Here is a 24,768-nt window from a genome sequence, read left to right on the forward strand (position 1 = left end):
CTCTGGAGCCAAGATATCTAGAGCAGCAGAGAATTAGGCTGTGGGTGCAAGAACCAAAAACTTTGCTGGTAGATCACTAAGAGTAATAGTGGTGCCCCTCCCATGTCCACCTCTTGATTCTGGAATCTGTGAATCCTGGCTATGGGAGAAACAGTACCCTATTTGGACACTGATTCAGAGCACATACAGCCTTCTGGAGAACCTTAGTTCAGCCCTGGTAGGTACTGTCACCTAGCTGGTGCTGTAACTGAGTTCTTAAAAGGCCAAGCCAGCTGCTTCAAGATGGTGGACAACATGGTAAGACCAGTTAATTCCATGAGCATGGACCCATGGCTACCCTTCATTTGCTGTGAAGTGAGTTCCTTGGTAAAAAACAATGTTGTGTGGAATACCATGATGATAGATAAGGCATTCTACAAGTCTGCGGATGGTAGTTTTGGCAGAAGCATTGTGTGCAGGGACGACAAATCCGTATCTAGAGTGTCTATTTCAGTAAGAAAAAAAACACTGTCCCTTCCATAATGGAAGAAGTCCAATGTATCAACCTGTCACTGGATAGCTGGCTGATCACTCTGGGGAATGGTATTATACTGGGGACTCCGTGTTGGTCTCTGCTGCTGTTGGGCACTCAGTAGTGGCTATAGCCAGGTTGACCTTGGTGAGTAGAAGTCTACGTTGCTAAGCCCATGTATATAACCTCCATCCCTGTCACCATGGACGTTTTGTTCATGAACCCATTGGGCAGTGACAGGGGTGGCTGGAGAAAGAAGCTGACTGGTATTTATAAAAACGGTTATCCTATCCACTTGATTATTAAAATCTTCTTCTGCTGAGGTTACCCTTTGGTGAGCATTCACATGTAACACAAATATTTTCATGTTTTTCACCCATTCGGTCTATACACACACTTCCCTTTTTTTAAATTTAATTTTATTTAAATTCAATTAATTAACATATAGTGTATTATTAGTTTCAGAAGTAGAGTTCAGTGATTCATCAGTTGCATATAACACCCAGTGCTCATTACATCATGTGCCCTCCTTAATGTCCATCACCCAGTTACCCCATCTCCCCACCCCTCTCCCCTCCAGCAACCCTCAGTTTCCTATGATTAAGAGTCTCTTATGGTTTGTCCCCCTCTCTGATTTTGTCTTATTTTTCCCTCCCTTCCCCTATGATCTTCTGTTTTGTTTCTTAAATTCCACATATGAGTGAAATTGTGTCTTCCTCTGATTAACTTATTTCACTTAGCATAATACCCTCTAGTTCCATCTACGTTGTTGCAAATGGTAAGATTTCATTTTTTTTTTTTTTTTTTAAGATTTTATTTATTTATTTGACAGAGAGAGAGAGAGACAGCGAGAGCAGGAACACAAGCAGGGGGAGTGGGAGAGGGAGAAGCGGGCTTCCTGCCGAGCAGGGAGCCCGATGTGGGACTCGATCCCAGGACCCTGGGATCATGACCTGAGCCGAAGGCAGACGCTTAACGACTGAGCCACCCAGGCGCCCAAGATTTCATTTTTTTTGATGCAATATTCCATTGCATATATATATGCCACATCTTCTTTATCCATTCATCTGTCGATGGACATCCGGGCTCTTTCTACAGTTTGTCTATTGTATACACACCCTTCTTCCCCAAATTTCCTTGTTACCAATTTTCCAATCATGTTCCTTCCAAGTCCCTGATCACCCAGCCAAACCGTTGGCCATAGTCCATGAATCAGTCTACTATCACAGATATGGCCATTTCTCCTTCCATATAAAATGGACAAGCAGGTTGCTTGAAGTTCTGCCCACAGGGAAGAGTTCTCTTCACCACTGTCCCTCAGGGATGTCCCAGAAAGGGGCTGTAAGCGCTGCAGCCGTCTGCTTTCATGTGGGGCCTGCATATGTTGCGGAGCCATCTGTAAACCAGACCTGAGTTTTCTGTCAGTCAACTGGTTGTAGGCGATGCCCCTTGAGGCCACTCAGATGGAGGCTGGGAGAGAAAAAGTAATGTGGAGGCCAGAAGTCGAGAGCATGGGTAAAGGGCATTTGGGCCACTTCTTCATGTAATTTGCTTGTGCCTTCTGGGTCCACTCAGGCCTGACTGTATATGCCACTTGAGTTTGATGACAGAATGCTGCTGTGCATGCCTAACTTTATGTCTTGATGGGTCAAACAACACCCAGTTCCTGATGGGCAGCTCAGGTCTAATGGTAACGAGGTGACTCACAGTTAAGTGTTCACTAAGACCCAGTAACTGACCAAGAGGAAAGTAGTTGTACAAAGAAGATGGCAGGGCTTTGCTTCTAAGGGTTTGTGCCATGATGTACCTGTAGGGGCCTGACAGAGGCTCCACATGGCATCTCTCGCCTCCACTGACACTTTAAACACGCTTGGATCTGCTGGGCTCTATGGCCCAAGCGGCATTGTAGCTAGCGGGGTAGGCTGGATCTGCTGCAGAGACTTTTCTTGTTCTGGGCCCCACTCAAACCAATCAAAACTAGTAGCTTTTCAGGTAGGTCGGAGTAGTACACCCAAATGAGAAATATGTTCCTTCCAAAATCCAGAGTCCCACTTTTTGGTGGTAGGAGGGGCCAGATACAACAACTTATCCTTTACCTTAGAAGGTGTATTAATGGTATAAATTTTTGCAGTGTAGTGAAGTCCAGCCTCCTCTTCATTCAAGGTTCTGGATCTGTAAACCAGCTCAAGTCCCGGAATTCCTTGAGGGGTGATGGATCTCTATTTTCATGATTCAAGTTAGACTTCAGTTCACTTGGCTTAGAACTCTTTTTAAAATATTTTATTTATTTGAGAGACAGAGTGTGAGAGAGAGAGATCACAAGCAGGGGGGAGGGGTAGAGGGAGAAACAGACTCCCTGCTGAGCAGGGAGCCTGATGTGGGGCTCAATCCCAGGACCCTGATGTCATGACCTGAGCCAAAGGCAGACGCTTAACCGACTGAGCCACCCAGGTGCCCCGGCTTAGACTCTTCTTACACAGATAAGTAAGAATTTAATTGACTGCCAATGTCACTTCTAGGGACACCATGATCAACTAGTCAAGGCCATAGGTCTCTTTAAGTCCTACTATTCTGATTACTGCTGTCCAGTAGGGTAACCACATCCCCCTTGTCTTTGGCAATTAAATGTCATCACTTGGCCCCTACTACCCCAGGATCTCATTATCCCCATTGCATCTAAGGACTGTAATTTAATGATAACAGTTACTACCATGGAGATTACTGACCTCAGAGAAGAGTGACCACAGAGTTCTTGAAGGATGCTAGGACTCCCTCAGAAATTAATTCCTCATAGTCACGGCGGAAAATGTGTCCCCTGGATCTTCCTAGGTTGAGTGAGCAGGTTTACATGACAAATCCACTCTAACGTCCTAGTCACCCTAAGCTTTTGAATACCTCCTTCTCCAGTCCACCAAGACAGTTCTGCCATTTCAACTTCACTTAGCACAGACTACTCTGGTCCATGCTTGAGCCAGCCAACCAAACTCTTCGAGCCCTTTCTAATCCCTCAAGCTGTAGCATTCAGTTCAGAATCTCTGCTTAGTAGGCCCATATCGATCAATTTGGCCTGACCCAACCTTATGTTCCTTCTGCCATTATCCCATGCCCTTAGTATCCATTCCCATACAGATTCTCCAGGTTTCTGTCTGGGTAAACTGGAAAAATCATGTACTTCTTTTGCAGTGTAGTGCACCTCCTCACGGGTCACATTTTGTTCCTCATCTTTCAGGGCCTGCTGGGATTTAGTCTAGTTACAGGTCTGGAAGCAAAAAGGGGTCATGGAGGTAGATCCTGAGGAGGATCAACCGTGCCTTACAAGGCAACTCCCTCAGGGGAGGCCTTACGACTTCCTCGGGCAGTGCCGATGGCGGTGGAAGGGCTGTTTCTACCGGCAAAGAAAGTTCATATGAGCCCCCATTTTACTTGACCAGTAAAAATTTTCTACCTAGTCATTTTAAAGACTCAGCCTTGTCCCAGGGTTTTAAGTATTCGGGCATTAGGGAGGCCCCTCCGGTTCTAGGTGGTCTCTAGTTACACCTATTTGCCCATTCTCTGTATGCGCTGCAGGGCTGAGCCTGGGCTCCAGGAATCTTTTGGTGGGTCTGTAACCACTGAGCCATTCCTCTCTGGAGTCTTGTCATTTCCTTTCCACTTCCAGGAACCTCTACTTCCTGTCTTACTGCTCCTCAAGGACACTGTTCCTGTCCTGACCTCTAGAAGAATAGAGACTTGTATTGTTCTAGAATTGACATCTGCTCTCTGTTTTGCTGAAATCCCCTCTCAAGAAAGTACAAGGCTCGGCTTCCTGATTGAAATGAGGGGAAGGGAAAACCCAGAAAAATCCAAATCCACAGTTTACAATTTTAGGCTATCACCCCATTGTGGGGATGAGATACCAACGTTGTTGAATATAGAGGGACATACCTCCTTACACTTCTCGAGAACTTCCTTTCTCTAAATCCATTAGGCATGACAGACTGTCTCCAGAATGGGCACTATTCCTCCCTTCACATCCTCCCCCTCTCGCCTGGGGGGCAAAGGCTCGTGTTTGAGGAGTTTGTTAGTGTTACAGTCTGAGTGACTAGCTTCTGCTGATAAATCTTGTGTGTGGATTGTGGGGACAGCCAGCATCCAAAGTAAACAGTGATTGCCGTGGGGAAGGCCGCACGGGCGGCCTGCTGGCCACACTTCGGCCCCGTGGCTGTCTCTTCACATCCTCACAGTCACTGCCGACTGTGGCTTCCCCAAGGCTCTGCTGGAAGGGTGGCCCAGGTCTCTGGGGATGGCCCCTTGCCTCCCTCAGCTGGGACCTTAGCAACTCTGCCCTTCTCGCCAGGAATTGGGCCTCCTGTGCCCTCACTTGGCGGGTGACAGCAGAGTGCCCGGGCTCCACGCACTCCTTCCTATAGAATCCCCCCAGCAGCCCAGCGCCCCAGCCGTGCTCTCTGGGCAGTAGGAGGCGATTCTCTGTAATGTGCTAGGAAAGAGGAAGGCCTAGGCTGTAGCACACGCAGCTGTTCAACTCATTTATTCCTCTTCACCTTTGCTTTTGACATTTCCCCTGCCTGGAGTGCCATTCTTTATTTTTTCCTTTTCTCCTGGGGAGATTCCCACTTATCCTTTAAGGCTCGGTAAAAACACCCTCTTCTGGGAAGACACTGTGTCTCTCCCCCAACCCTTTGCTCCCACAGCTTTTTGTTTCTGACTCTGTCATAATACTTATCCTATTGTAGTATATGAGTTATTTACGTGCCTGGGCACAAGAACCTTTTTGTTTTTTTTAAACTCTTTATCCTTAGAGTGGAGGGTCATGCCTGACACTGACACATATTGATGATGATGATGATGATGATGATGATGATAACAGCTATTATTCATTCTACACTTAGCAGTTGCTAAGTACAGTGCCAAGAGCTCTGCACACCTGGTTTCATTGGGTCCCCATCACAGTTCTAAGGGTAGCTGTTGGTGTTATCCTAATTTGGGGTGAATTTTTCTTTTGTTTTCATTTTATTTAGAGAGAGAGAGAGCATGTTCGAGCGGGGGAGAGGGGCAGAGAGAGAGAGAGAATCTCAAGCAGACTCTGTGCTCAGCAAGGGGCCCCACATGAGGCTCGATCTTATGACCCTGAGATCATGACCTGAGCTGAAATCAAGAGTCGGATGCTTAACTGACTAAGCCAACCAGGCCCTCCAGTTTTTGGTAAATTTTTAGGAATTCCTTAGATGGAGCTGGAGAAGAGAATTTCAGTTTAAAACAAACAGCAAACGATGAATCAAGGAACACTGCATAAAACTAATGATGTACTGTATGGTGACTAACATAACGTAATAAAAAAATGGTCAAAAATGAAACAAACAGCAGGAGCACGGGTGGGACAGCATGGCCTGTTGGGGGCAGGATGGGTGGTCCTGGGAAGGGATATAAACGAGAAAAATAGGGCTGGAAAGGTGAGCTGGTGCCATATTGTAGAGGCTCTTGGATGCCCTAAGGCACTGCATTTTCTTGGTGGACATTAGGGAGCCATCAAGGAGGGGCCAATGTGAGGTGAGCCGGAGACTAGAAACCAGGAACAAGGGGTGCCTGGTGGCTCAGTCCGTTGAGTATCTGACTTCAGCTCAGGTCATGCTCTCAGGGTCCTGGGATCAAGTCCTGTGTGGGGTTCTGCACTCAGCAGGGAGTCTGTTTGTCCCTCTGCCCCTGCCTCCTTCCCTCTTCTCTTTCTCCCCCTTCCCTCCCACCATCCCCTCCCCCCTGCCCCCCGCTCATGCTCTCTCTCAAATAAGTAAATAAAATCTTAAAAACAAACAAATACTAGAAACCAAGAACAAGCTGCAGTAGTGAGCTAGGTGAGGTCCGGGCATCATCACACATCTTGGGGGGGCCAGTGGAGAGTGAGGCACCAAGCTGGGGGCGGCAGTCCAGAACCAAGCAGCACAGAGTGAGGCCACCAGGTGCTCACAATCAGGGGAGGACCCAACGCAGAGTCGTAGGTGCCATTGGAAATGTCCGCACCAAGTCTGGTAGGCACACCAGGAAAGGAAGGTGCAGGGCCCCTGGGACTGGGGGCATCAGTAAAGCTTTTTGGGGGGGTAGCGCTTGAGCTGGGACTCTATTTCCCTGGCCAGGAAGGTGCAGAGAGGCAGAGGCAAGGTGGAGGGAGGCGCCAGCAAGAAGACAGCACCAAGGCCCCCACAACATCACCAGTTCAGGGGCCCTGCTGGGTTTTGTTTGTTTGTTTGCTTTGTTTTACAAAATTTGTTTTGCATAAGTAATGCTTGTTTACTGTAGAAAATGTATCAAATACAGAAAACAAAAAGAAGTTTATTATCCTACTACCTAGAGATAATTATTTAAAAAATTCAGTAAATATTCTTCCACTTTTATGTATGTTTGAGTAAGAATATGCATACAGATATGTAGGTGTATGTATACACACACACACACACACACACGTGTCAATAAGTGGGAAAGTGTAAGTGTACGTGATGTCTCTCTACCTCATCTCTATCTATACTGAATATCCTGCTTCACCTGCTTCAGGGATAAAACAAGTTTACTTTTCTCGAATGTTCCAACAACACTCACTTAGAATGTCCACCAGCCTCGCCTGACGGGAAGTCTTGTCTTCCTCTGGGGTTCCGGAGTAATTTCCAGGACTATTCAAGGAACCCTTACTTATTCCTCAACTCTCCTCATGCTACTGCTCCCTGTCTGACCCGTACTTATGCCTGAGATTTAAATAGGAGAGGAAACTGTGGAGGGACACTTCATTCCAACTGGAATGAGAACACCTCCTGGACCAGGAACCATGTCTTTCTTGTCCACTGCTATCCCCCCGGTACTTCAAATAAGACCCGCCATATAATACGTGTTCAATAAACATCTGAGTGAATGAATTCACACTTCCGCTTGTTCATGCAATGAACATGGATTGAGCATTTTTGATGTGTTGAGTTCTGTGCTGGGGGTTGGAAGTGCACATGTAGGCAACATGAAACTTTCATCTGTGATGAAGACTTAAAGATGAGCAGCTTTAAAAGGCAACCTAGGCTTTCATGGGAGGTGGTGCACTTTTCTGTGTAGGAGGTATTCAAGCAGACCACTGACCAGGGTTGTAGAAGGAATTCCTGCTTGGGAAGGGATGTTGGACTAAATGACCACTGATGGCCCTTCTAAATGTAAAATTCTATGATGGAATAAATTTTAGATAATCTTTTCTAACTTATGAGTCATAACAACCAAATAAATCACAGAAGGATTCCAAAGAGGCTGTATTTACAAATGAAAGGCAAATATTCTCTTGGGATCCACGTTTGTTGATAATAAATGAGATTTCTTGAGAAGCCTACAAGAGGTTGTTCTCAATAAGAAATGGATCATTTTTAAATAATGGAATTACAGAAGTATTAACTATCAGAATATGTGTAAATATTTGTTCTTTAATTCAATCTGTTTACCATAGTCAAAACCCATATTTACAGAATAGCCCAGAACTCCTGGTGAGAGGCACAGCACGGGGAATATAGTTGATGCTACGGGATCAGCATTGGAAGGGGGCAGATGGGAACTACATGTGCAGTGAGCAGGAAAAAAAAAAAAAGAAAAAGAAAAGAGTACCAGGTTCTGTGCGCTCCTTCCTTTGGAATCTCCAAATGCAGCTGCAGGTACAAAAGGCCCCGTGAACCACACGGCCATGGGCGCCGCCCTCACCCCGTAGGAGGAGAAAGAGGCTCTCAAACCTACCGCTCTGCAGACGTGTCTCCCGTGAAGCTTCTCCAGAGGAAGTCCCTCCAGCCTCTTGCACTTGGGCCACAAGGACACTAGCTGCATCTCCTCATTCTTCCCTTTTGGGGGCAGAGGCCAAGTTCCCCGTTGCCCCAGGCAGGAGGGAGGCAGTGTGGGAGAAAAGTCAGACCCGGAGGAAGGGGCAGCGCTTGAGCCAAACTCTGCTTTGTGGCCACACAGCTCCCCAGGGCGGCCCTCCTGGTGTCCTGCGGTTCACCTCCCCAGAGCTTCACCCCAACACCAGCCAGCCCTGGCCTCTCGGCACTGAGCCTCCGTGCTCTGTCCTGTCCGGCAAGACCTCATTCTAGGCCACATTTTAATCACCTGGGCCCAAGGACTAGGCAACTTCTCCCGCCTCCCTGACTCACCTGGAGGTCAGTGCCTCAATGCCTGGTGTGCAGGTGGAGGCTTGGAGCTGCCCGCAGGCAGGGCGGAGAGGGGAGAAGGGCTAGAGTGGAGGGTTTGCCTCTTCCTCAGACCCAGAGGACCCCGGTTTCTAGCTCATTCTCTTGGTAGTCTCACTCTGGCTCCTTGTGGCGTGGACTGTGGTGGAGGAGACTCTCTCACAAACATGAGGCCAAAGGCTACCTGGCTGGTCTCAGACTTCAGAGAAGGAATGGGGAGCAGAGGAAAGGTGACCTCTCCATGCGGGGCTCCTGAGGAGAGCGTGCATCTTAGTCCCATGGTTTTACCTTTTGCGGTGTTATAGTCTTTTAAAAAATGGCAAAAAACAAAACAAAACAAAAAAACCCTTTATATATAAAAATTTGGAGTTGGGATGGTTGAGGAAATGAGTTCTGTGTGTGGCATATAAATCTGAACTCAAGGAAATAACAGCTTATTTCTATAAAAGTTTTTATTCCAAACTAATTTTACCCAGTAGTTTTGAAAGACAAAGTGCTTGAGCATTGATCCTCCCGTTCTGATGTGCCACGAGTAGATGAGTGGCTCTTCCCTCTGCTTCTGACAGATGAGGAGACTGGGGCCACAGAAAAGCCAGAGGACCTTCTTAGGCGAGAACCTGGAGTCTCTGCCCTGAGTGCTTTCTTGAGGGCTGTGGTCAAATGAGCCAGGTCTGAGCATCGCAGAACCCCTGACACACAACTAGGTTCTTAATAAATAAATGCCAGACAATCAGCAACCCCCACCATAGAATTTCTCATGGTGTCCTGTACTTTTCCTTTATAACGTGAATTGCAACCTTCAATTATATATTTATTTGTCTGATGTCAGTGCTCTCGCAGCCACGTCATGAGGACAGAGACCACTTCTGCTATGTGCACCATCTCCTGTGCTTAGCAAGGCGCCTGGCACCCAGGAGGTCCTTGCCAAATAAATGTTACGTTAATGAATGAACAACCGGCTTTCTTGTAACAATTCTGCACAGTCATGACTCTTGGCCACAAAACTTTTCTGCCTCAGCAGCTAGTCAACTAAATGGAAATAATAGTATATATTTTCTGGAGAATCAGTTGCCTCCCTCTAAGTCGGGAAATGGCACTGCTTGGACAATGCAGCTGTTCCAGGTGAGGTGTCAGGTTGCTGTGTCCTTGGCAGCCAGGGCTAATTTTTTTAAAAAGATTTTATTAATTTGATAGAGAGAGAGAGAGAGATCACAAGTAGGCAGAGAGGCAGGCGGAGGGAGAGGGAGAAGCAGGCTTCCCGCGGAGCAGGGAGCCCGATGCGGGACTCGATCCCAGGACCCTGGGATCATGACCTGAGCCGAAGGCAGATGCTTAACAACTGAGCCAGGCACCTCATAGCCATGGCTAATTTGTCTTCTTTCCCCACCCATGAATTAATTGGAAGGAAGATGTTACCATTGACAAGACCCAATCAAATTATAAATTTATACCCCAAACAAAAGTACTACCATGGCATAAAGGAGAATGAGATGAAATATCTCAAGGAGCTCCTGGAGTAGAAGCCCTTTGAAGGCTGTCATGTGGCCATGACTCATCAGTCTAGGATCTTCCGTGGAGCTCTTTCTTTGCTGCACACTGAGCTGGGTCCACGGGCCCACGGAAGCTGCTCTGAATGCAGACCCGGGCACACACTGGTAACGAGGACATGGTGTACATGTGCCGTGGGGGGCAGGCCATGCGCTCGGAACAGAGGCCTTCTGACCTCCACAGAGTCTTGGAGACAAGCGCAAATTAGCCAGCAAAAGAAGGTGCTCCAGGTGGAGAGGACAGGGTGATGAGAGCCACGAAGGCGTGGGAACTCCTGGCAAGTCTGGAACCCATCCCTGCCTGTTTTCTTAGGGTGTATGTATGGTTTAATGGTTATTGTTCGTTCCTGTTCATGGTAGCAGTGTTTGGTGGTGGTTGTTTCAGGTGACAATGGGCTTTCTCACCCTGCAGTGGTTACCAGGTATATCTCTGAAAAGCCACACTCCTGGGCAGCTGGCACCAGTGGGGAGATGAGAAGGCACCCTGTTTCCAGCTCTTTCCTGTAACAGAGATCCCAAGAGACCACTGTGTTTCCATATTTCTGATTCATTTCAAGGTCTTTCCAGGTTTGGGAAACGGGAGACCTCTTGCCTAAGCTCTTCCAACAGAGGTGGGAACTGGAGCCTTGGGCCTGGGAGAGGCGGGTGGGCTGAATGGGCAGTTTGGCTGGCTTCCCCTAGACACAGATGTCTGAAACCTCTGTGGAAAATTCCAGTAGGCTGCACTCTTGCCCCCCAGATGGCTTGTGGAGGAACCAGGCCATAGCCAGTTGGGGTTGGCTTATCTTGCGGGTGGACCGCTGGGCAGCAGGCCCAGGAGAGACACACCCTCGGTTCAGCCTGTTCCTCAGCACAGCAAGCTGCCTTGTTTTCCCTCAAGGCTGTCTGTGTTTACATGAATTCTCCTCGTAAAGTGACGTGGGTGGGGGAGGGGAGGAGGGTGGGCAGGGTTTTGTCCACAGGTGAAAAACAATAAGGCCTGGCTTTCTGTGAGCTCATTTTGCTTCCACGTGGAAGCTAAAGCTTCCTTTCTGACCCAGGCTTACTCAGGGCTTTGTAACACCTTTGTCACCATGAAGTGATTAGTGGCCCATGTTCTTATTAAAGCTTCTGAGAATTTCCACATTCCAGGGCTTTGGGTCCTTACCAGCAGCTCAGGTTTCTGTCCCCACGAACTCAGAGGACTCATAATGTTCTCATTACTAGTTTCTTCTGATTAGCTGAGGAAAGCAGACAGTTCAAGGTTGTAAAACACTTAAACCTAATTGGGAAAAGTGGGCATTTAGCCTCTCTACTCAGTCGATGACCCCTTTGCTCTCATCTGGTCTTCTCCAGATTTGGGACGCAATGCTGCTCCGTTCTTTATCTTGCATCTCTTTATGGCCCCTTTCTCCTCTGTAGCCGGAACCGCAGACTCGAAGGCACCTGGGGACGATTTAGCCCACCCCCTGCAGGGCACACTTGAGCACCCAGACATGTGACAGCTGTGCCTGAGATCACATGGTTATTTAGCAGAGGGGCTGGGTCCAGGACCCAGGCTTTCCTGCCTCCCAGCTCAGCTGTCAGTCCACTCGCACTGCCTCCCTCCTCATATCTGGCCCCGGGTATTTTATGAAATTCCTTCCCCCAACTCTTCATGGCCCTGTAACCAGAGCGTGATGTTCTTTACATAGATGATATTTAAGAAAAGTGTTGCCTAACTTTTGATTTGCTTGGGGTTGCAATACCAGCTTGCAGGAAATGCACTGGGAATGTGTGGGGAAACTGCAAAGCATCCTCTATGACTTCGGCATTTGGTTTTCAAAAAATGGAGCAGTGATGTCATTCACTCTTGAACAGAAAGAACAAACCAAGCTTGTTTTCAGGGTCTAGCAGAGCACTTCATGCAGAGGTTGGAATTCTCTTATTGACCATTATGCTGAGTACAGGGCATTACCTGTAAATTGTCAAGTCTCTGGATCTTTTGGGCTTACATGGAAAAGCATCTTCTCCAACATGGGGAAGAAAGTATAGGCTTTGCAGTTTCATGTAAGTAAAACCCAAGTAATATCCTCTGGAAGGCCAACTACCACTGTGGCCTGCTTTCTATGTGCCCGATGCGGTGCCCTGTTATGTTGTACACATGGCAGCTCATTCAATCATCAGCCCTGAGTGGTAGAATTTATATTATTCCTAATTTTATGAATGAGAAAAGTTGCTTGTCCAAAGTCACACAGCTAGAATGAGGCAGAGCCTGGAGTCAAATTGGGTGACTATAAGCCTTCCAGTTCAAAAGGGTCTGAAGACAGAGCAGGAGGGCTCCTGGGGACAAGGCCATTGAGCTGCAGTCTCCCCTAGAGGCTGGGCTTCTGTTCTTCACGTTCAGACTCCTAAAGGGGACAGGGCAACCCTTGTTCATGTCTCTTTTCCTCTCTGTTCCTACCTCCATCTTCTATCCCCATGGGAGGATGAAAAACAAGGACAGGAGGTCCAACCACCTCCATCTGCCCTCTCAGTGTTTGGCACCAGTGCCCACAGCAATGAGGATGGCCCAGACTCTGGTGTGATGGGCTGGTACCTGGTCTCAAGCTCCTGGCACTAGGGTTTGGAACACAGCTGTCCATGCTCCACGGAGGACAGAGGGATGCTGTTTACCAACCTCTAGTCTCTGAACTCAGTCTAGTGGCCTTTCAGAAGTCACTCTCTACAGGAATGAAAATTATGGAGAAGGAATTTTGTTATCCTCTACACACGTCTAGGTCAAGTTTATGATTGCCAAATAAAACAAGTATAATTTGTCCTTCCCAATAAACTTAAACAGACATGGCCCAGAAACATTTTCTCCGTGTCTTTAGATGATTACTCTTCTTTGTCTGGTGTCAGGTCTATAGAAAAATGTGACACCCTAGTAGTGAAAGCCCACACCAGGGTTTGAGCAATATCGGCATAACTGTTAGATTTTATTTTGTTATTTTTTTAACTTCATCATACACCCCTCAATAGAGCTAAAGACTCCCTGTCCTAAGGCATCTCGTGATCTAATGATGTTATTGGGAAGTCACTGGTTTTTATTGTAGATATTTTGTAAATCAAAACAATAGTTAATGTATTTTAATCCATATAAACAAGCCTATTTAAAAAAAGAAAAGGAGGAGCTATCCAACGTCAGGAGATTCATTATTCTTAGAGTTTGTTGTACTGTCTGTAACAAAAAGTTTTTTTGTTTTATTTTTGTTTTTTAAACCAATCACAAAACCATTAAACATGGTGGTGGGGAGTAAACCTATAGGACCACTTCATAAGGAGCAATGAGCACTTGAAAATGATCAGTGTTTCTTTAAATTTGGGATACTTTGGGTGCTCTCAGGGAATGAATGAGAAGGACTAATATGTAAATCCCATTCTGCCTTAGTCTTGTAGCAGGATGCTCAGTTACATAAGGAAATAAGCAAAGGTTAGAGAGGTGAGCAGAGTCCAGTTGAATTTACCCAGAAGGTTCTCCCAGATCAGTGGGGGAAGCAGAAGAATGTAGCTTCTTTCTTATCATCTGGATTGTCTGGAAATCCACCTCCACTGGTATGAGGAGAATTGCCATCACTCTGTGACCTCCCAAGCTCTTCCAGGATTCCCAAGGACCTGGAAGCTCTCAAGCCAGTCAAACTCCTTCAAGACTCAGCATGCTTCCCAGAATCTTCTCTGTCACATGGAAGACTAGAAAATATTTCTTATCTTGATGATTGCCTTCTGGTCCATTTGAGGATTCAACAGCCAAATGTGAAAAGGGGGATGCAAGACGAGGACTAGATCTAAAAATTGTTAAGGCAGAAAACAGACATGTTGATAGTCTGCATTCAAGGGTATAAATGAAAATTTACCTTTGGGACATCCTAGTCATTTTGGAAGAAACAATTAGGTAGCCCTTCCTCCATTATTCTGGCCAATATGGTAGCAGCTGACCCTGTGTCCCCATTTCAGAACATCTAGGGAGTTAATTTTGTTCATTGCTGTATCTATAGCATTTAGGGCAGTGGCTGGTACAAAATAGATATACAATAAATATTAGGATTGAATAAATGCTTAATCAAAGGAGGTAATTCTCTCATGCTGTCAGGATAAATGTGGAGGCTGAGAAATATGTTCTGAGATCTCGGCATGAGTGCTTGACAGTTTCCTAAAGAAGCAACATCTTACATAGTGACTGGGAGTTATTGAAAGAACGCTCTTGGAACCCCGTACCAACCTTGTACGCACTTATGGCTTGACCTGAGGCCCTCATACGTCTATCATACTATTTCCATGGAAAAATGCATCTGAGTTCCAAGAAGCAGCTGATAAATGACCTTGAGAAATATAAACCAAACTTAGTTGAGACCTGCCTGAAACTCTAGGTCAGCTGTGGCTGTTTTGCAATTTGTCCACAAATAAGGCATTGATGGGAAACATGAATGGCCTTTGTTCTTGTGGTTAATTTCTAGCAGGAAGTGTGGTATAGTATCAGGAATGTAGACTTGGACTTTATAGACCACTATGTAGCTATAGACATTGCCTCAAGTGGCTCAGGAAAACCAGAGGATCTTAAATAAACCATGGAGGAGTCTTTCCAGGTATGTTAATATCTTCGATGCTCTGGCTGAACAGAATGTGGCCCAGAAACATCATAGTTGGCCACCAGCAATCATGACTTTCTATGAGATGCAGATGAAGCAGAGCAAATCGGCTATCATCTTAGAAAATCATAAGTTTGGGCACGAGGCTGCTTAATCAGTTCTGAGGGATAGCTGGGCTATCGTGCATAAGGAACAGCACTGTTGCATATTGATGCTCGTTTGAAGGGATGTGCTCCACGTAGACTCATTCAGGCTCTCTTGGAGCCTGGAGCTGGTATGAGAAGCAGGCAGTCTCAGGCGGCCCCTGTGTTGAGACCCCAGATGTCCAGGCAGAAGTCTGACACCTTGTTCTTCTGCAGGAAGACTCTGGAGCCTCAGGGGAAGGTGGGGAGTTTAAGTCTTTCTGGCCATAAAACAGTGTCACCCTGCTGCTAGAGGAGCTGATACTGACTTTGAGAGAGTTCCAGCCTGACGGCTCAGATGTACTTTCTGGGACATGAAGAAGGGGCTGGCAGGTCTGGGCTGGGGACAAGGACAGTGTTGGAACACACTAAGCAAGAGAGAGATTTTTAAGTAACTGGAGAGGTTATGGGGTCTCAGCCAGGATGTAGGGAATCCAGGTAGGGGTGAGGGACAGCACTGACCTCCTGAATAAAGGCAGTATCAGCAGTCACTGTGTCCGCGTCAGAAACCCGTCTGGTAGTGCGCAGTTGCAATGCTACCTAGTGACCTCGTGTGGGCAGGAAGAAAGCCAAGAAGGGCATAACCAGCCTGAGCAGAAACACTGACACTATGTTAGCTTCATTTTCAGGTAGGCTCTCTTCAAGTGGTGGCAAAGATGAACAGCTGGAGTGCCAAGTTCATATCCCACCAGCTTTGTTACCAACGTGGGAAGACTTTTCCTCTTTCCCAAGAGGACCAGTGAAAGTTCCAAAGCTGATGCTCATCGGCCCAGCTTTGTAGTATGACTGTGACCTTGACTGGCCAGGCCTGGGGGATAGGTAACTACTTTCAAACCGTTGGACTGAGACTGGGGGAGAAGTGATTCCCCAAGAAAACCTGATTCCTATCACCTAAGAGGAGAGTGTGAGTGCTGAGCAGCAAAAACCTCACATTTCCACACGTCCTGACTTAGAAATATGTGATTGGGTATAAGTCAAAGCCAGAACCTAAATAAAGAACCAGTCACCTAAGGTCTTCATGCAGCTGCCAATGTTCCTAGAAAGTGAAGGGGTTTCCCCTGGGCCTGTTCTAGAATATTTCTTAAGATAAAGTATGCTCAAGCACTCGGCTCTGGAAAAGTAACCACGTCATTAACAAGCATATGGCCTGGAAGCTGGGGGAAGGGCAGGCAGGAGGCTGAGAGAGAAAGCTCACGTCCTTTCAGCAATAGGCAGTATTACTTAGCATAAAGGAGGAAATGAAGCAAGATTGACATCATGATGTGGGGGATTTTTTTTTTGTTTATTTTTTGCAAAAAAAAAAAAAGCTGTAGCGTCTGCGTTAATATACAGCCTCATGAGATTCCAAGTAATTTCTGTTACTGTGATATTTTTAGGGGACAGTGACCTTCTTAATTCCTTATCATTTTCTAAGTTGTGAGTTAATCTAATCTGGCAACAGATTCGCCCCCATCAGGTAAAGTTCCTCTCATTCTTCAGTGGTACTTCAAAGAATCTTTCCAGATTTACGTAAGGAAAGATCCTTTTTCTCTCTTCATCAGCATCTCTGCTTTGGGACACACCACTATGGTAGCACTTGCCATGTGCCACAGTGATTTTCCACTTGGCCGAGAGGCTCTGTCAGGTAGGAGCTGTGAGATTTGAGGTGCAGCATTTGACTTCTCTGAAACACAAACTGGGGCACTTCCTTCCACACAGGGTTGCTGCCAGAATTAAATCAGCCGATGCATGACTAACACTTAGCGTGCTATCTGGCACGTAGCGGGAGCTTGGAAATATTAGCAGGTAGCATTTTAGTGTTTATTCTCATTTATTATTTTTTAAGATTTTATTTATTTGAGAGAGAGAGAGAGAGAGCATGAGCAGGGGGAGGGGTAGAGGGAGCAGACTCCCCGCTGAGCAGAGAGCCCAACGTGGGGATCGATTCCAGGACCCCGGGATCATGACCTGAGCCGAAGACAGACGCTTAACTGACTGAGCCACCCAGGCACCCCTATTCTCATTCTATATAAGTGGAAAGGAAAAAAGAAAGAGAAAGGATAGGGGCATAAAAGAAGAGAAGAAGAGATGGAGGGAAAAGGAGGGAAGAGGGAAATATGGGAAGAGCTAAGAAGGTAGCAATGCCAGGTTTGTCTGGCAGTAACAGCCATGTAGCCAGAACTGGCCTATTCGGCTAGGCAGGATCTTAATGTTTTGGAGATGAGGAAATGGAGGGACCAAGAAAGGTGAAGGAGCGTGTCTAAAACCACGGCCTTGGCAGAAGTGGGGCTGGAATTTGCAACAACGTGGATGGACCTAGAGGGTATTATGATAAGTGAAATAAATCAATCAGAGAAAGACAAGTATCATATGATCTCACTGATATGAGGAATTTGAGAAACAAGACAGAGGATCATAGGGGAAGGGAGGGAAAAATGAAACAAGATGAAACCGGAGAGGGAGACAAACCATAAGAGACTCTTAATCTCAGGAAATAAACTGAGGGTTGCTGGAGTGGAGGGGGGTGGGAGGGATGGGGTGGCTGGGTGATAGAAATTGGGGAGGGTATGTGCTATGGTGAGCACTGTGAATTGTGTAAGACTGATGAATCACAGACCTGTACTACCGAAACAATTAATACCTTATATATTAATAAAAAATAAAAAATAAAAAAAATGCATATAAATCAAAAAGGAAGGAAAAAAAAAGAAGTGGGTTGGAATCCAGGCTCTCCTGGGGCTACTCCTCACAGTTCCTGCTGTCCCTTGGGTTAGCCTTTTATCATCTCCATTCTCCTTAGTCAGTGCCCGGGCACCGACACGGCTTGATAAAGCTTAGCTGACCTCTGCCACCAGGAGAATAGGTCATTTCCTGTCCACCCTCAGGATGGAGACTGAGGAGAACATAGGTATGTGGTGGGAATTCAGTGGTATCTGTATCTTCAGTGTCTCTCCTGTGAAAACCAGAAGACAACCATTAAGGAGTAACACAGTCCTGGTCTTAATCCAGTAGGCACTGGGGGATCAAACCCTACTGCAACCATACTGAGGAATCTTGACTCTAGATGCAAGCAGTGGGGCAGTGAAAGGAAAATAGTATATATCCTTCTTGAACACAGATTTGGACTCAACTGCCTACAAGGATTACTGCCTTCCTTAGGAAATGGGCATGCATTTAGCTGATCCTAAGAGCCAAAACAGAGGATCTGCAGCTCATCCTGGACGGAGTATCAGAAAAGAAACCCATCGGGGTGCCTGGGTGGCTCAGTCGTTTAGCGTCTGCCTCCAGCTCAGGTCATGATCCCAGGGTCCTGGGATCGAGCCCCGCGTCGGGCTCCCTGCTCCGCGGGAAGCCTGCTTCTCCCTCTCCCACTCCCCCTGCTTGTGTTCCCTCTCTCGCTGTGTCTCTTTCTGTCAAATAAATAAATAAAATCTTAAAAAAAGAAAAGAAAAGAAAAGAAAAGAAACCCATCCCTGTGTGAGTGGATTTGGTTCCTCAGAAACTAATGAATTAATAGGAAGACTCAAAGGGGATGCATGAAAGGGGATGTAGGAATGAACTTGAGATAAGAGAGCCACATTGAGCATTGTAATGTCTATAATATGCTTAGAACATTTCGTCACAGGCAGTGTGTTCTCATGTATGTATTCCAGAGTTTTGAGATAGCCAAGATACTGTCGTTTGACTCATTGAGAATTTCCATCCTAGGGTGAAAAGCCAGCCTTCTAATTAGGAAACCTGTGCCCAGAAACAGCTACTGCAAAAGCTTTGATGATCTTTATCTCTGACCAGCAGCAGAAGCTTTACCAGTTGGCATAATTAATGTTAGAAATAGGTTTCTGTTAAAAAAAAGAAAAAGAAATAGGTTTTTGTTGATGCAACTGGTGGCTTTTCAATTAGCATAATGGATCTACTAATGCAGTTTCATTAGTGAGATTGCTAGTGATAAAGATATGTGGATTTTAGAGTAGCTCCCTGCCCTTGCTTGAAAAGAGTATAAAAACTAGGCAGTCCTGTAGTTCTTAGTGATGCAATCCTGCATCCAGAGTTGAATTCTGAAGATTCTAGTTGCTTGGTGCTTATAAGATTAATTGAATTCTGGGGCACCTGGGTGGCTCAGTCAGTTAAGCGTCTGCCTTTGGCTCAGGTCATGATCCCAGAGTCCTGGGATCCAGTCCCCACATTGGGCTCCCTCCTCAGTGGGGAGTCTGCCTCTCCCTCTGCCTCTCCCCCGGCTTGTGTGCTCTCTCTCTCTCTCCCCCCCACTCTCTCTCTCTCAAACAAGTAAATAAAATCTTAAAAAAAAAAAGATTAATTGAATTCTGCTCCTAGAATATTTTCATGCTTTTCTAAAACAATGATGTGATGTCAGAGGCTGTAGCAGCCATGCCTTAACTATGAAGGACAAAAGCTAATATTTTGAGTGTATTAATTATCCAATACTGCTCCATGAAAGGGAGGTATATACAAAATGACTTCCAAAGGCCAAAGGGGCCATAAGACTGAAGAATAAGGCTGACAAGTACAGCTTGACAAGAAATGATTTATTAAAGAGACTTACATGTCTTGGGTGGTGGCAAAAGAAGACCTCTGCAATCTCCTCCTGTAAGATCTGTCTTTGACCTGTTTTCATAGCCTTAGAGGCTGGGAGACCACCCAGGAGGAGAATGTTTGAGAATCACAGTCATATCTCCAGTGCAGATAAAGGATGTTATGCTCCAAGAGTGTACTTAAGGGTGTGGTTAAACAAAAAGGAAAAATGGTGGTGGTGGGGGGGGGGGGTGTGCTCAAAGAAGGCTTCAGGTCACAGAGGGGTTATCATGGCGGATTTGTCCAAGATGGCATCAATCTGGTTCACATAAATACTCCCTAATAAATTACCCCAAAACTTAGTGGCTTAAAAACTACAAAAATCTCCCATAGTTTCTGTGAGCTAGGAATTTGGGAAAGGTTCTGGTTTAGGAGTTTCTCATAAGGTAACAAGAACGTGTTGGCTGGGGGCGTAATTATTTGAAGGTTTGACTGCAGCTGGAGGACCCACTTCCAAGATGGCACTCACATGGCTGGCAAAGTGGTACTGCCTGCTAGAGGGAGGGCTCAGTTCCATTCCATGTCAGCTTCTCCATGTGGCATGAGCTTCCTCACAACGTGTTGTCAGGGTTCCCAGGGAAGCATCCTGAAAGAGAGAGCCAAGTGGAAGCTGTGTCCTTTCTGTAATCTGGCATCACCTAGCATCACTTCCGCCTTACTCTGTTGATTGGGTTCAACAGTCTATGACCCCTACCTAGATCTGAGAGGAGAGAACATAGACCCCACCTCTTTTGGGAGGAGCATCAGTCACATTGTATGAAGAGCATGTGGTGTGGAAGACATATATAGGAGTGGCTATCTTTTGGAAATATAATCTGCCCCACTGTCCTAGTGGGCTCGAGCTGCCATAACAGATACCATCGCCTGGGTGGCTCCCACAACCAATATTTCTTTCTCACAGTCCTGGAGGCTAGAGATCCAAAATCGTGCTAGTATGATCAGGTTCTCGGTGAGGGCTCTCTTTTTGGAAAGAAAGACCCCATGTCTCTTCCTCTTTTTTATAATGGCATTAATCCCATATGAGGGCCTCACCCTCACCACCTAATCTAATCCCAATAACCTCCCAAAAGCCTCACTTCCAAATACCATGGCATTGGGGGTTAGTGTTTCAACATAAGAACTTTGGGGGAAGGGCACAAACATTCAGTCCATAACATACATTATGTAAAGGTGGTAAAGAGAAAATAGAGAAAACATCTAGGTCTTCGATACCATCATTGTGCTTCTGAAATAATCAACTTTGGAAACACTTCAGGATATCTTATTTCATAAGAGTACATTTTCTTTATTGATTTATTTGGGTATTCTATTATTGTAGCTAAAAGTGTTTTACTTGGTATAAAAGCTACAGCAAAAGACTGGGTTCAAATTTTCCCAGGGCTACTTAGATGATATTACTTCAACCAGAGCATTTAATCCCATCCATTTATTCAACCAGAGCATTTAATCCCATCCGTTTAATCCCATCCATTTATTCAGTCCCATCCATTTATGTTTATCAATGGCCTTCAGTGTGCCAACCAGGTACTGTTTAAGACACTAGGGATGCAATAGTGAGTAAAACAGACAGAAACCCCTGTCGTCATGTAGCTAACACTCTACTATGTGTTCTGTGGTCTCTCTCTGTGTGTGGGTGGTGGTAGGGTGGATGGCAAGTGAGAAGCCAGATAAATAATTAAAATGATGTGAGTGGTAAGGCGGGCTGTGGAGAAAAATGAAGCAGGGAGGGAGGATAACGTGGCTGGGGACATCCTCATGCAAAAGGTGACAGTGAGTAAAGCCTTGAGGGAAGTAAGGGAGAGAACCATGTGCAAAGGCCCAGCTGGGGACAGACCTGTGTGTCTAGGGAGCATGAGGGAGGTCAGTGGATCTGGGGACTGAAAATAGTAGGAAAGGAGGACAGAAAGCTCATGGGAGGTGGGAGGAAATTGTAGAGTGACATGGGAAGTCATTTGAGCTTTGGATTAGAGTTCATGTGATCTGACTTATATTTAATAGGATCACTTTGGCTGCTATGTTGAGAATTAGATGGAAGAGGGGCAAGGGTGGAAGCAGGGAGGCCAGGTGGGAAGCTACTGGAATAACTCCTATGAGGAACAGTTGGCGAAAGATTGGCAGCAATGAAGGTGCAGGAAGAGCTCAGATCCTGGGTATGTTTTGTGAGCATTTCCTGACAGATTGGGAGTGGGGGATGGGAGAAAGAGAGGTGGCAAGGATGACCCCAAAGTTCAGGCCTGAGCAATGCTACCAATAGTGTTTCAGGTTTCTATTGCTGCAAAACCAGTCATTACACCACATACATGCAATTAGTGGTGCAAACAACAGCAAGTTGTTTTGCTCATAAAGCTGCCGTTTGGGCAGGGCTCTGAGGGAACAGCTTGCCTCTCTGCTCACTCAATGTTAGCAAGGCAGCTCCAGTGTTGGGAGCTAGCTTCCTCTGAGGGTTTGCTCACTCACATATGTGGTGGTTGATGCTGATTGTTGGCTAAGGTTGGGTGACCTAGATGTGGTCTTTCCACATGGCTGCTTGGCTTCTTCACACCATGGTGGCTGGTTCCAAGGTTCCAATGGTGAGTGGCCTCAGAAAGAGAGAGAGCCAAGGAGAACCTGTACCAAAACTCCTGCTTCCTCAAAAGTATTTTTTTTTATTTTAATTCCGGTATAATTAACACACAGTGTTATATTAGCTTCAGGTGTACAATATAGTGGTTCAGCACTTCTCTACATTACTCAGTGCTCATCATGGTAAGTGTACTCACCTATTTTCATCCATCCCCCCACCCACCTCCCCTATGATAACCCCCAGCTTGTCCACTATAATTAAGATTTTTGTCTTTTTTTGGTTTTGTTTCTTTTTTTGAGGGGGAGGGATTCCAGCTCTTTCTATTTTTCCCCTTTTACACAAAACAAAGAAGAAATAATACAAGATTAAAACTGCAAAAGTAGTTAATTGGGAAAACACATATACACAAAAAAATGCAGATAGCAAGATAGGCTTATCTACAATGAGGAAACACATGTAAAAATCAAGGTAGTTTGTAGTTTTCATATGAAACATTAAAAAAACCAAATCAAACATATGTACAATGGGTGCCACTGTTCACAGTAATATTGAAGGGGAGAAAACAATACTTACTTAGGGACAGATAGACCACAAGATCCAGCATCAGTGCAATAAATTCACAAAACTATATTACAGCTAATTAATCAGAGTTTAAGAACTGTTCCCAAATGTCACATTTTCGGCCCTCAGAGGTTCATTCTTACAGATTCCAGCTATTCTAAATTTCTAGCTACCGAGAGGGAGAATGATTCTAAGACACTTTCCAAGCAGTTACAAAATCTCTGTAGACCAGAGGCCATCTGTCGTCGCCAAAAGTCTGCTCTCCCCAGCAGCCCTTGCACTCTTCAGAGAGAGAGAGAGAGAGAGAGAGATCTAGGAAAAAAGTCAGATGCCAGCATAAACACCACCTCCTGTGACAAATCTCTGGGGACCAGAGCAGCCAGCAGTTACCTTCAAATGAGAATCTCGAGGCTTACCTTTCAAGGCTTAGTCTGATCTCGAAAATTTAGTAGGCTAAGATTATTTTCTACTGAAACGAATCTTAGACTAAGTATAGGAAGACTTCTGTCCTTTTATACGCTGGTGTTGGAGTGAAGGTCATAGACCTGAGTCTTAACCTATAGTAGTAGTCAGCTGAAAACCTGAAATTAAAAATATGCTAAAAATCCTAAACACAAACTTCTGGAAGCCTGCTGTTTAAAAACCTCTAAGGAACTAACTTGAAGTCTAAGAGCAAGGAGAGACGAGCTCGAAGCCTGTCATATTCCCCTTTTGGGAGGGAAGATCAATGTTTCTTACAAATCACTAAGTTTTGCACAAGGCAGAAACCAACACATACTAGGGCATGGAATTGGTTTCATTTTATTCCAGAGGATTCTTCTCCCACAGTATAGAAACAGCATGAGGAATGAATCTTAATTGGTCTCTTCATCTTTGTCAACTTGGTCTCTGTATTCATGAAGCCAGGCAGTTCAAGCAGATTGTGGAAACAGACAGTAGAACCAGCTTCCTGTAGCCAGAGACCTCTAGCTTGGATCTAGCTCAAGCAAAGATCAACTGGAACAATTATCCAAAGTCACAGTTAACTGTACTAAAAGGTGAAGCTCACCACTATATTATTTTAAAGGAAGTTGCCTAAAAGTAAGAATTCAATTAACCTGGGTGAGAAAAATCAAAACAAGTCATACTCATGAATGAGTTGTCCATATAAAGCCAACTGATGAGAATGCATCCAGCTACATGTCACATGAAGACCTTATGCATAAAGCCTTACTTGGCAAGTCTGAATTTCTACCAACTAAGGGCAGAAAGAGGGAGAGCAAAGAGCTACTTCTGTAACATTTTAGTATCCAGACAGCGTAATAGAAACTGTTCCCAAGGACAATGTATATGCCATTCATTACACCGAATAAAGCAGATGCATTATTCATTTTTTTTTCTTTTTGTTTGAGAAGCTTATTTATCTCCCTTTTGGCCATTCCAATGTACTTCAAAGTGATTCCATGCTGGTTTAATCCCGGAAACAACAGTAAGAAAATCACTATCAGGTAGGTGAGCAGCCAGTTTTGGACTTGCTGTCCCACCCAAGCAACCGCAGCAAGAGAAATTATCATGGTCATGAAGTACATTTTAGGCTTTTCCTCCCTTAGTATAAAGAGGCGTTTCCACCAGCCCACAGCTCTGTGTTGAGTTTTTACCAGATTGCTACAAATTTCATGGAATCTTTCCTGTTGCTCAGTGGTCCATTTACTGGAGCCAAAAATTCTAGGAGCTAGAATGGGAACAAGGTAGTCAGCCAAGCACAAAAACATAACAAAACAGGAAACACGGGACAGAACAGATGGATCCAGATAGTAGATAGTCAGAAACACCAAAGAAACCACACGCATGACGGCAGGTGGAAACCAGGCTCTTTCCCATCTGAGGACTTTATCAGCCATCAGCATCACTTCTCCCCATCCCTGAGGCTGTTCTTCCAGACTTGCAGTCTCTGCAGCCAGCAGGTTGGTGCTGCGATTTTCTCCCTCTGCCATCGTCCCGGAGGTGCTGCCTTAGCTGGCGCAAGCCGCCCCCCAAACAAGGTTTCCACTGAGACCCAAACAGCGACCCTCGTGCCT

The 24,768-nt window shown here is 45.7% G+C and overlaps 1 protein-coding gene across 1 annotated transcript; it reads right to left on the reverse strand.

Moving 5' to 3' along the window:
- Window positions 1-23,799: 23,799 nt before the first annotated feature.
- Window positions 23,800-24,687, reverse strand: LOC116641777 (ADP-ribosylation factor-like protein 6-interacting protein 1). Its single transcript, XM_032419721.1, has 3 exons — window positions 24,055-24,687; window positions 23,925-23,948; window positions 23,800-23,808 (listed from the first exon to the last, which is right to left on the reverse strand). The coding sequence occupies exons 1-3, from the start codon at window positions 24,682-24,684 to the stop codon at window positions 23,800-23,802; spliced, it is 663 nt and encodes a 220-aa protein (XP_032275612.1). The 5' UTR covers window positions 24,685-24,687.
- Window positions 24,688-24,768: the final 81 nt, after the last annotated feature.

This window comes from Phoca vitulina, unplaced genomic scaffold (assembly GCF_004348235.1).
Source record: "Phoca vitulina isolate PV1807 unplaced genomic scaffold, GSC_HSeal_1.0 scaffold2, whole genome shotgun sequence".
Lineage (NCBI taxonomy): Eukaryota > Metazoa > Chordata > Mammalia > Carnivora > Phocidae > Phoca > Phoca vitulina.

What these genes read in the sequence shown, in the direction of transcription:
- LOC116641777 (XM_032419721.1), bottom strand. Translation starts at nt 24,684, where the DNA reads ATGGCAGAGGGAGAAAATCGCAGCACCAACCTGCTGGCTGCAGAGACT. An exon ending in ATGCATCTGCTTTATTCGGT is followed by an intron (nt 23,949 to 24,054) that starts GTAATGAATGGC and finishes TTCTGCCCTTAG; the next exon opens with TTGGTAGAAATTCAGACTTG.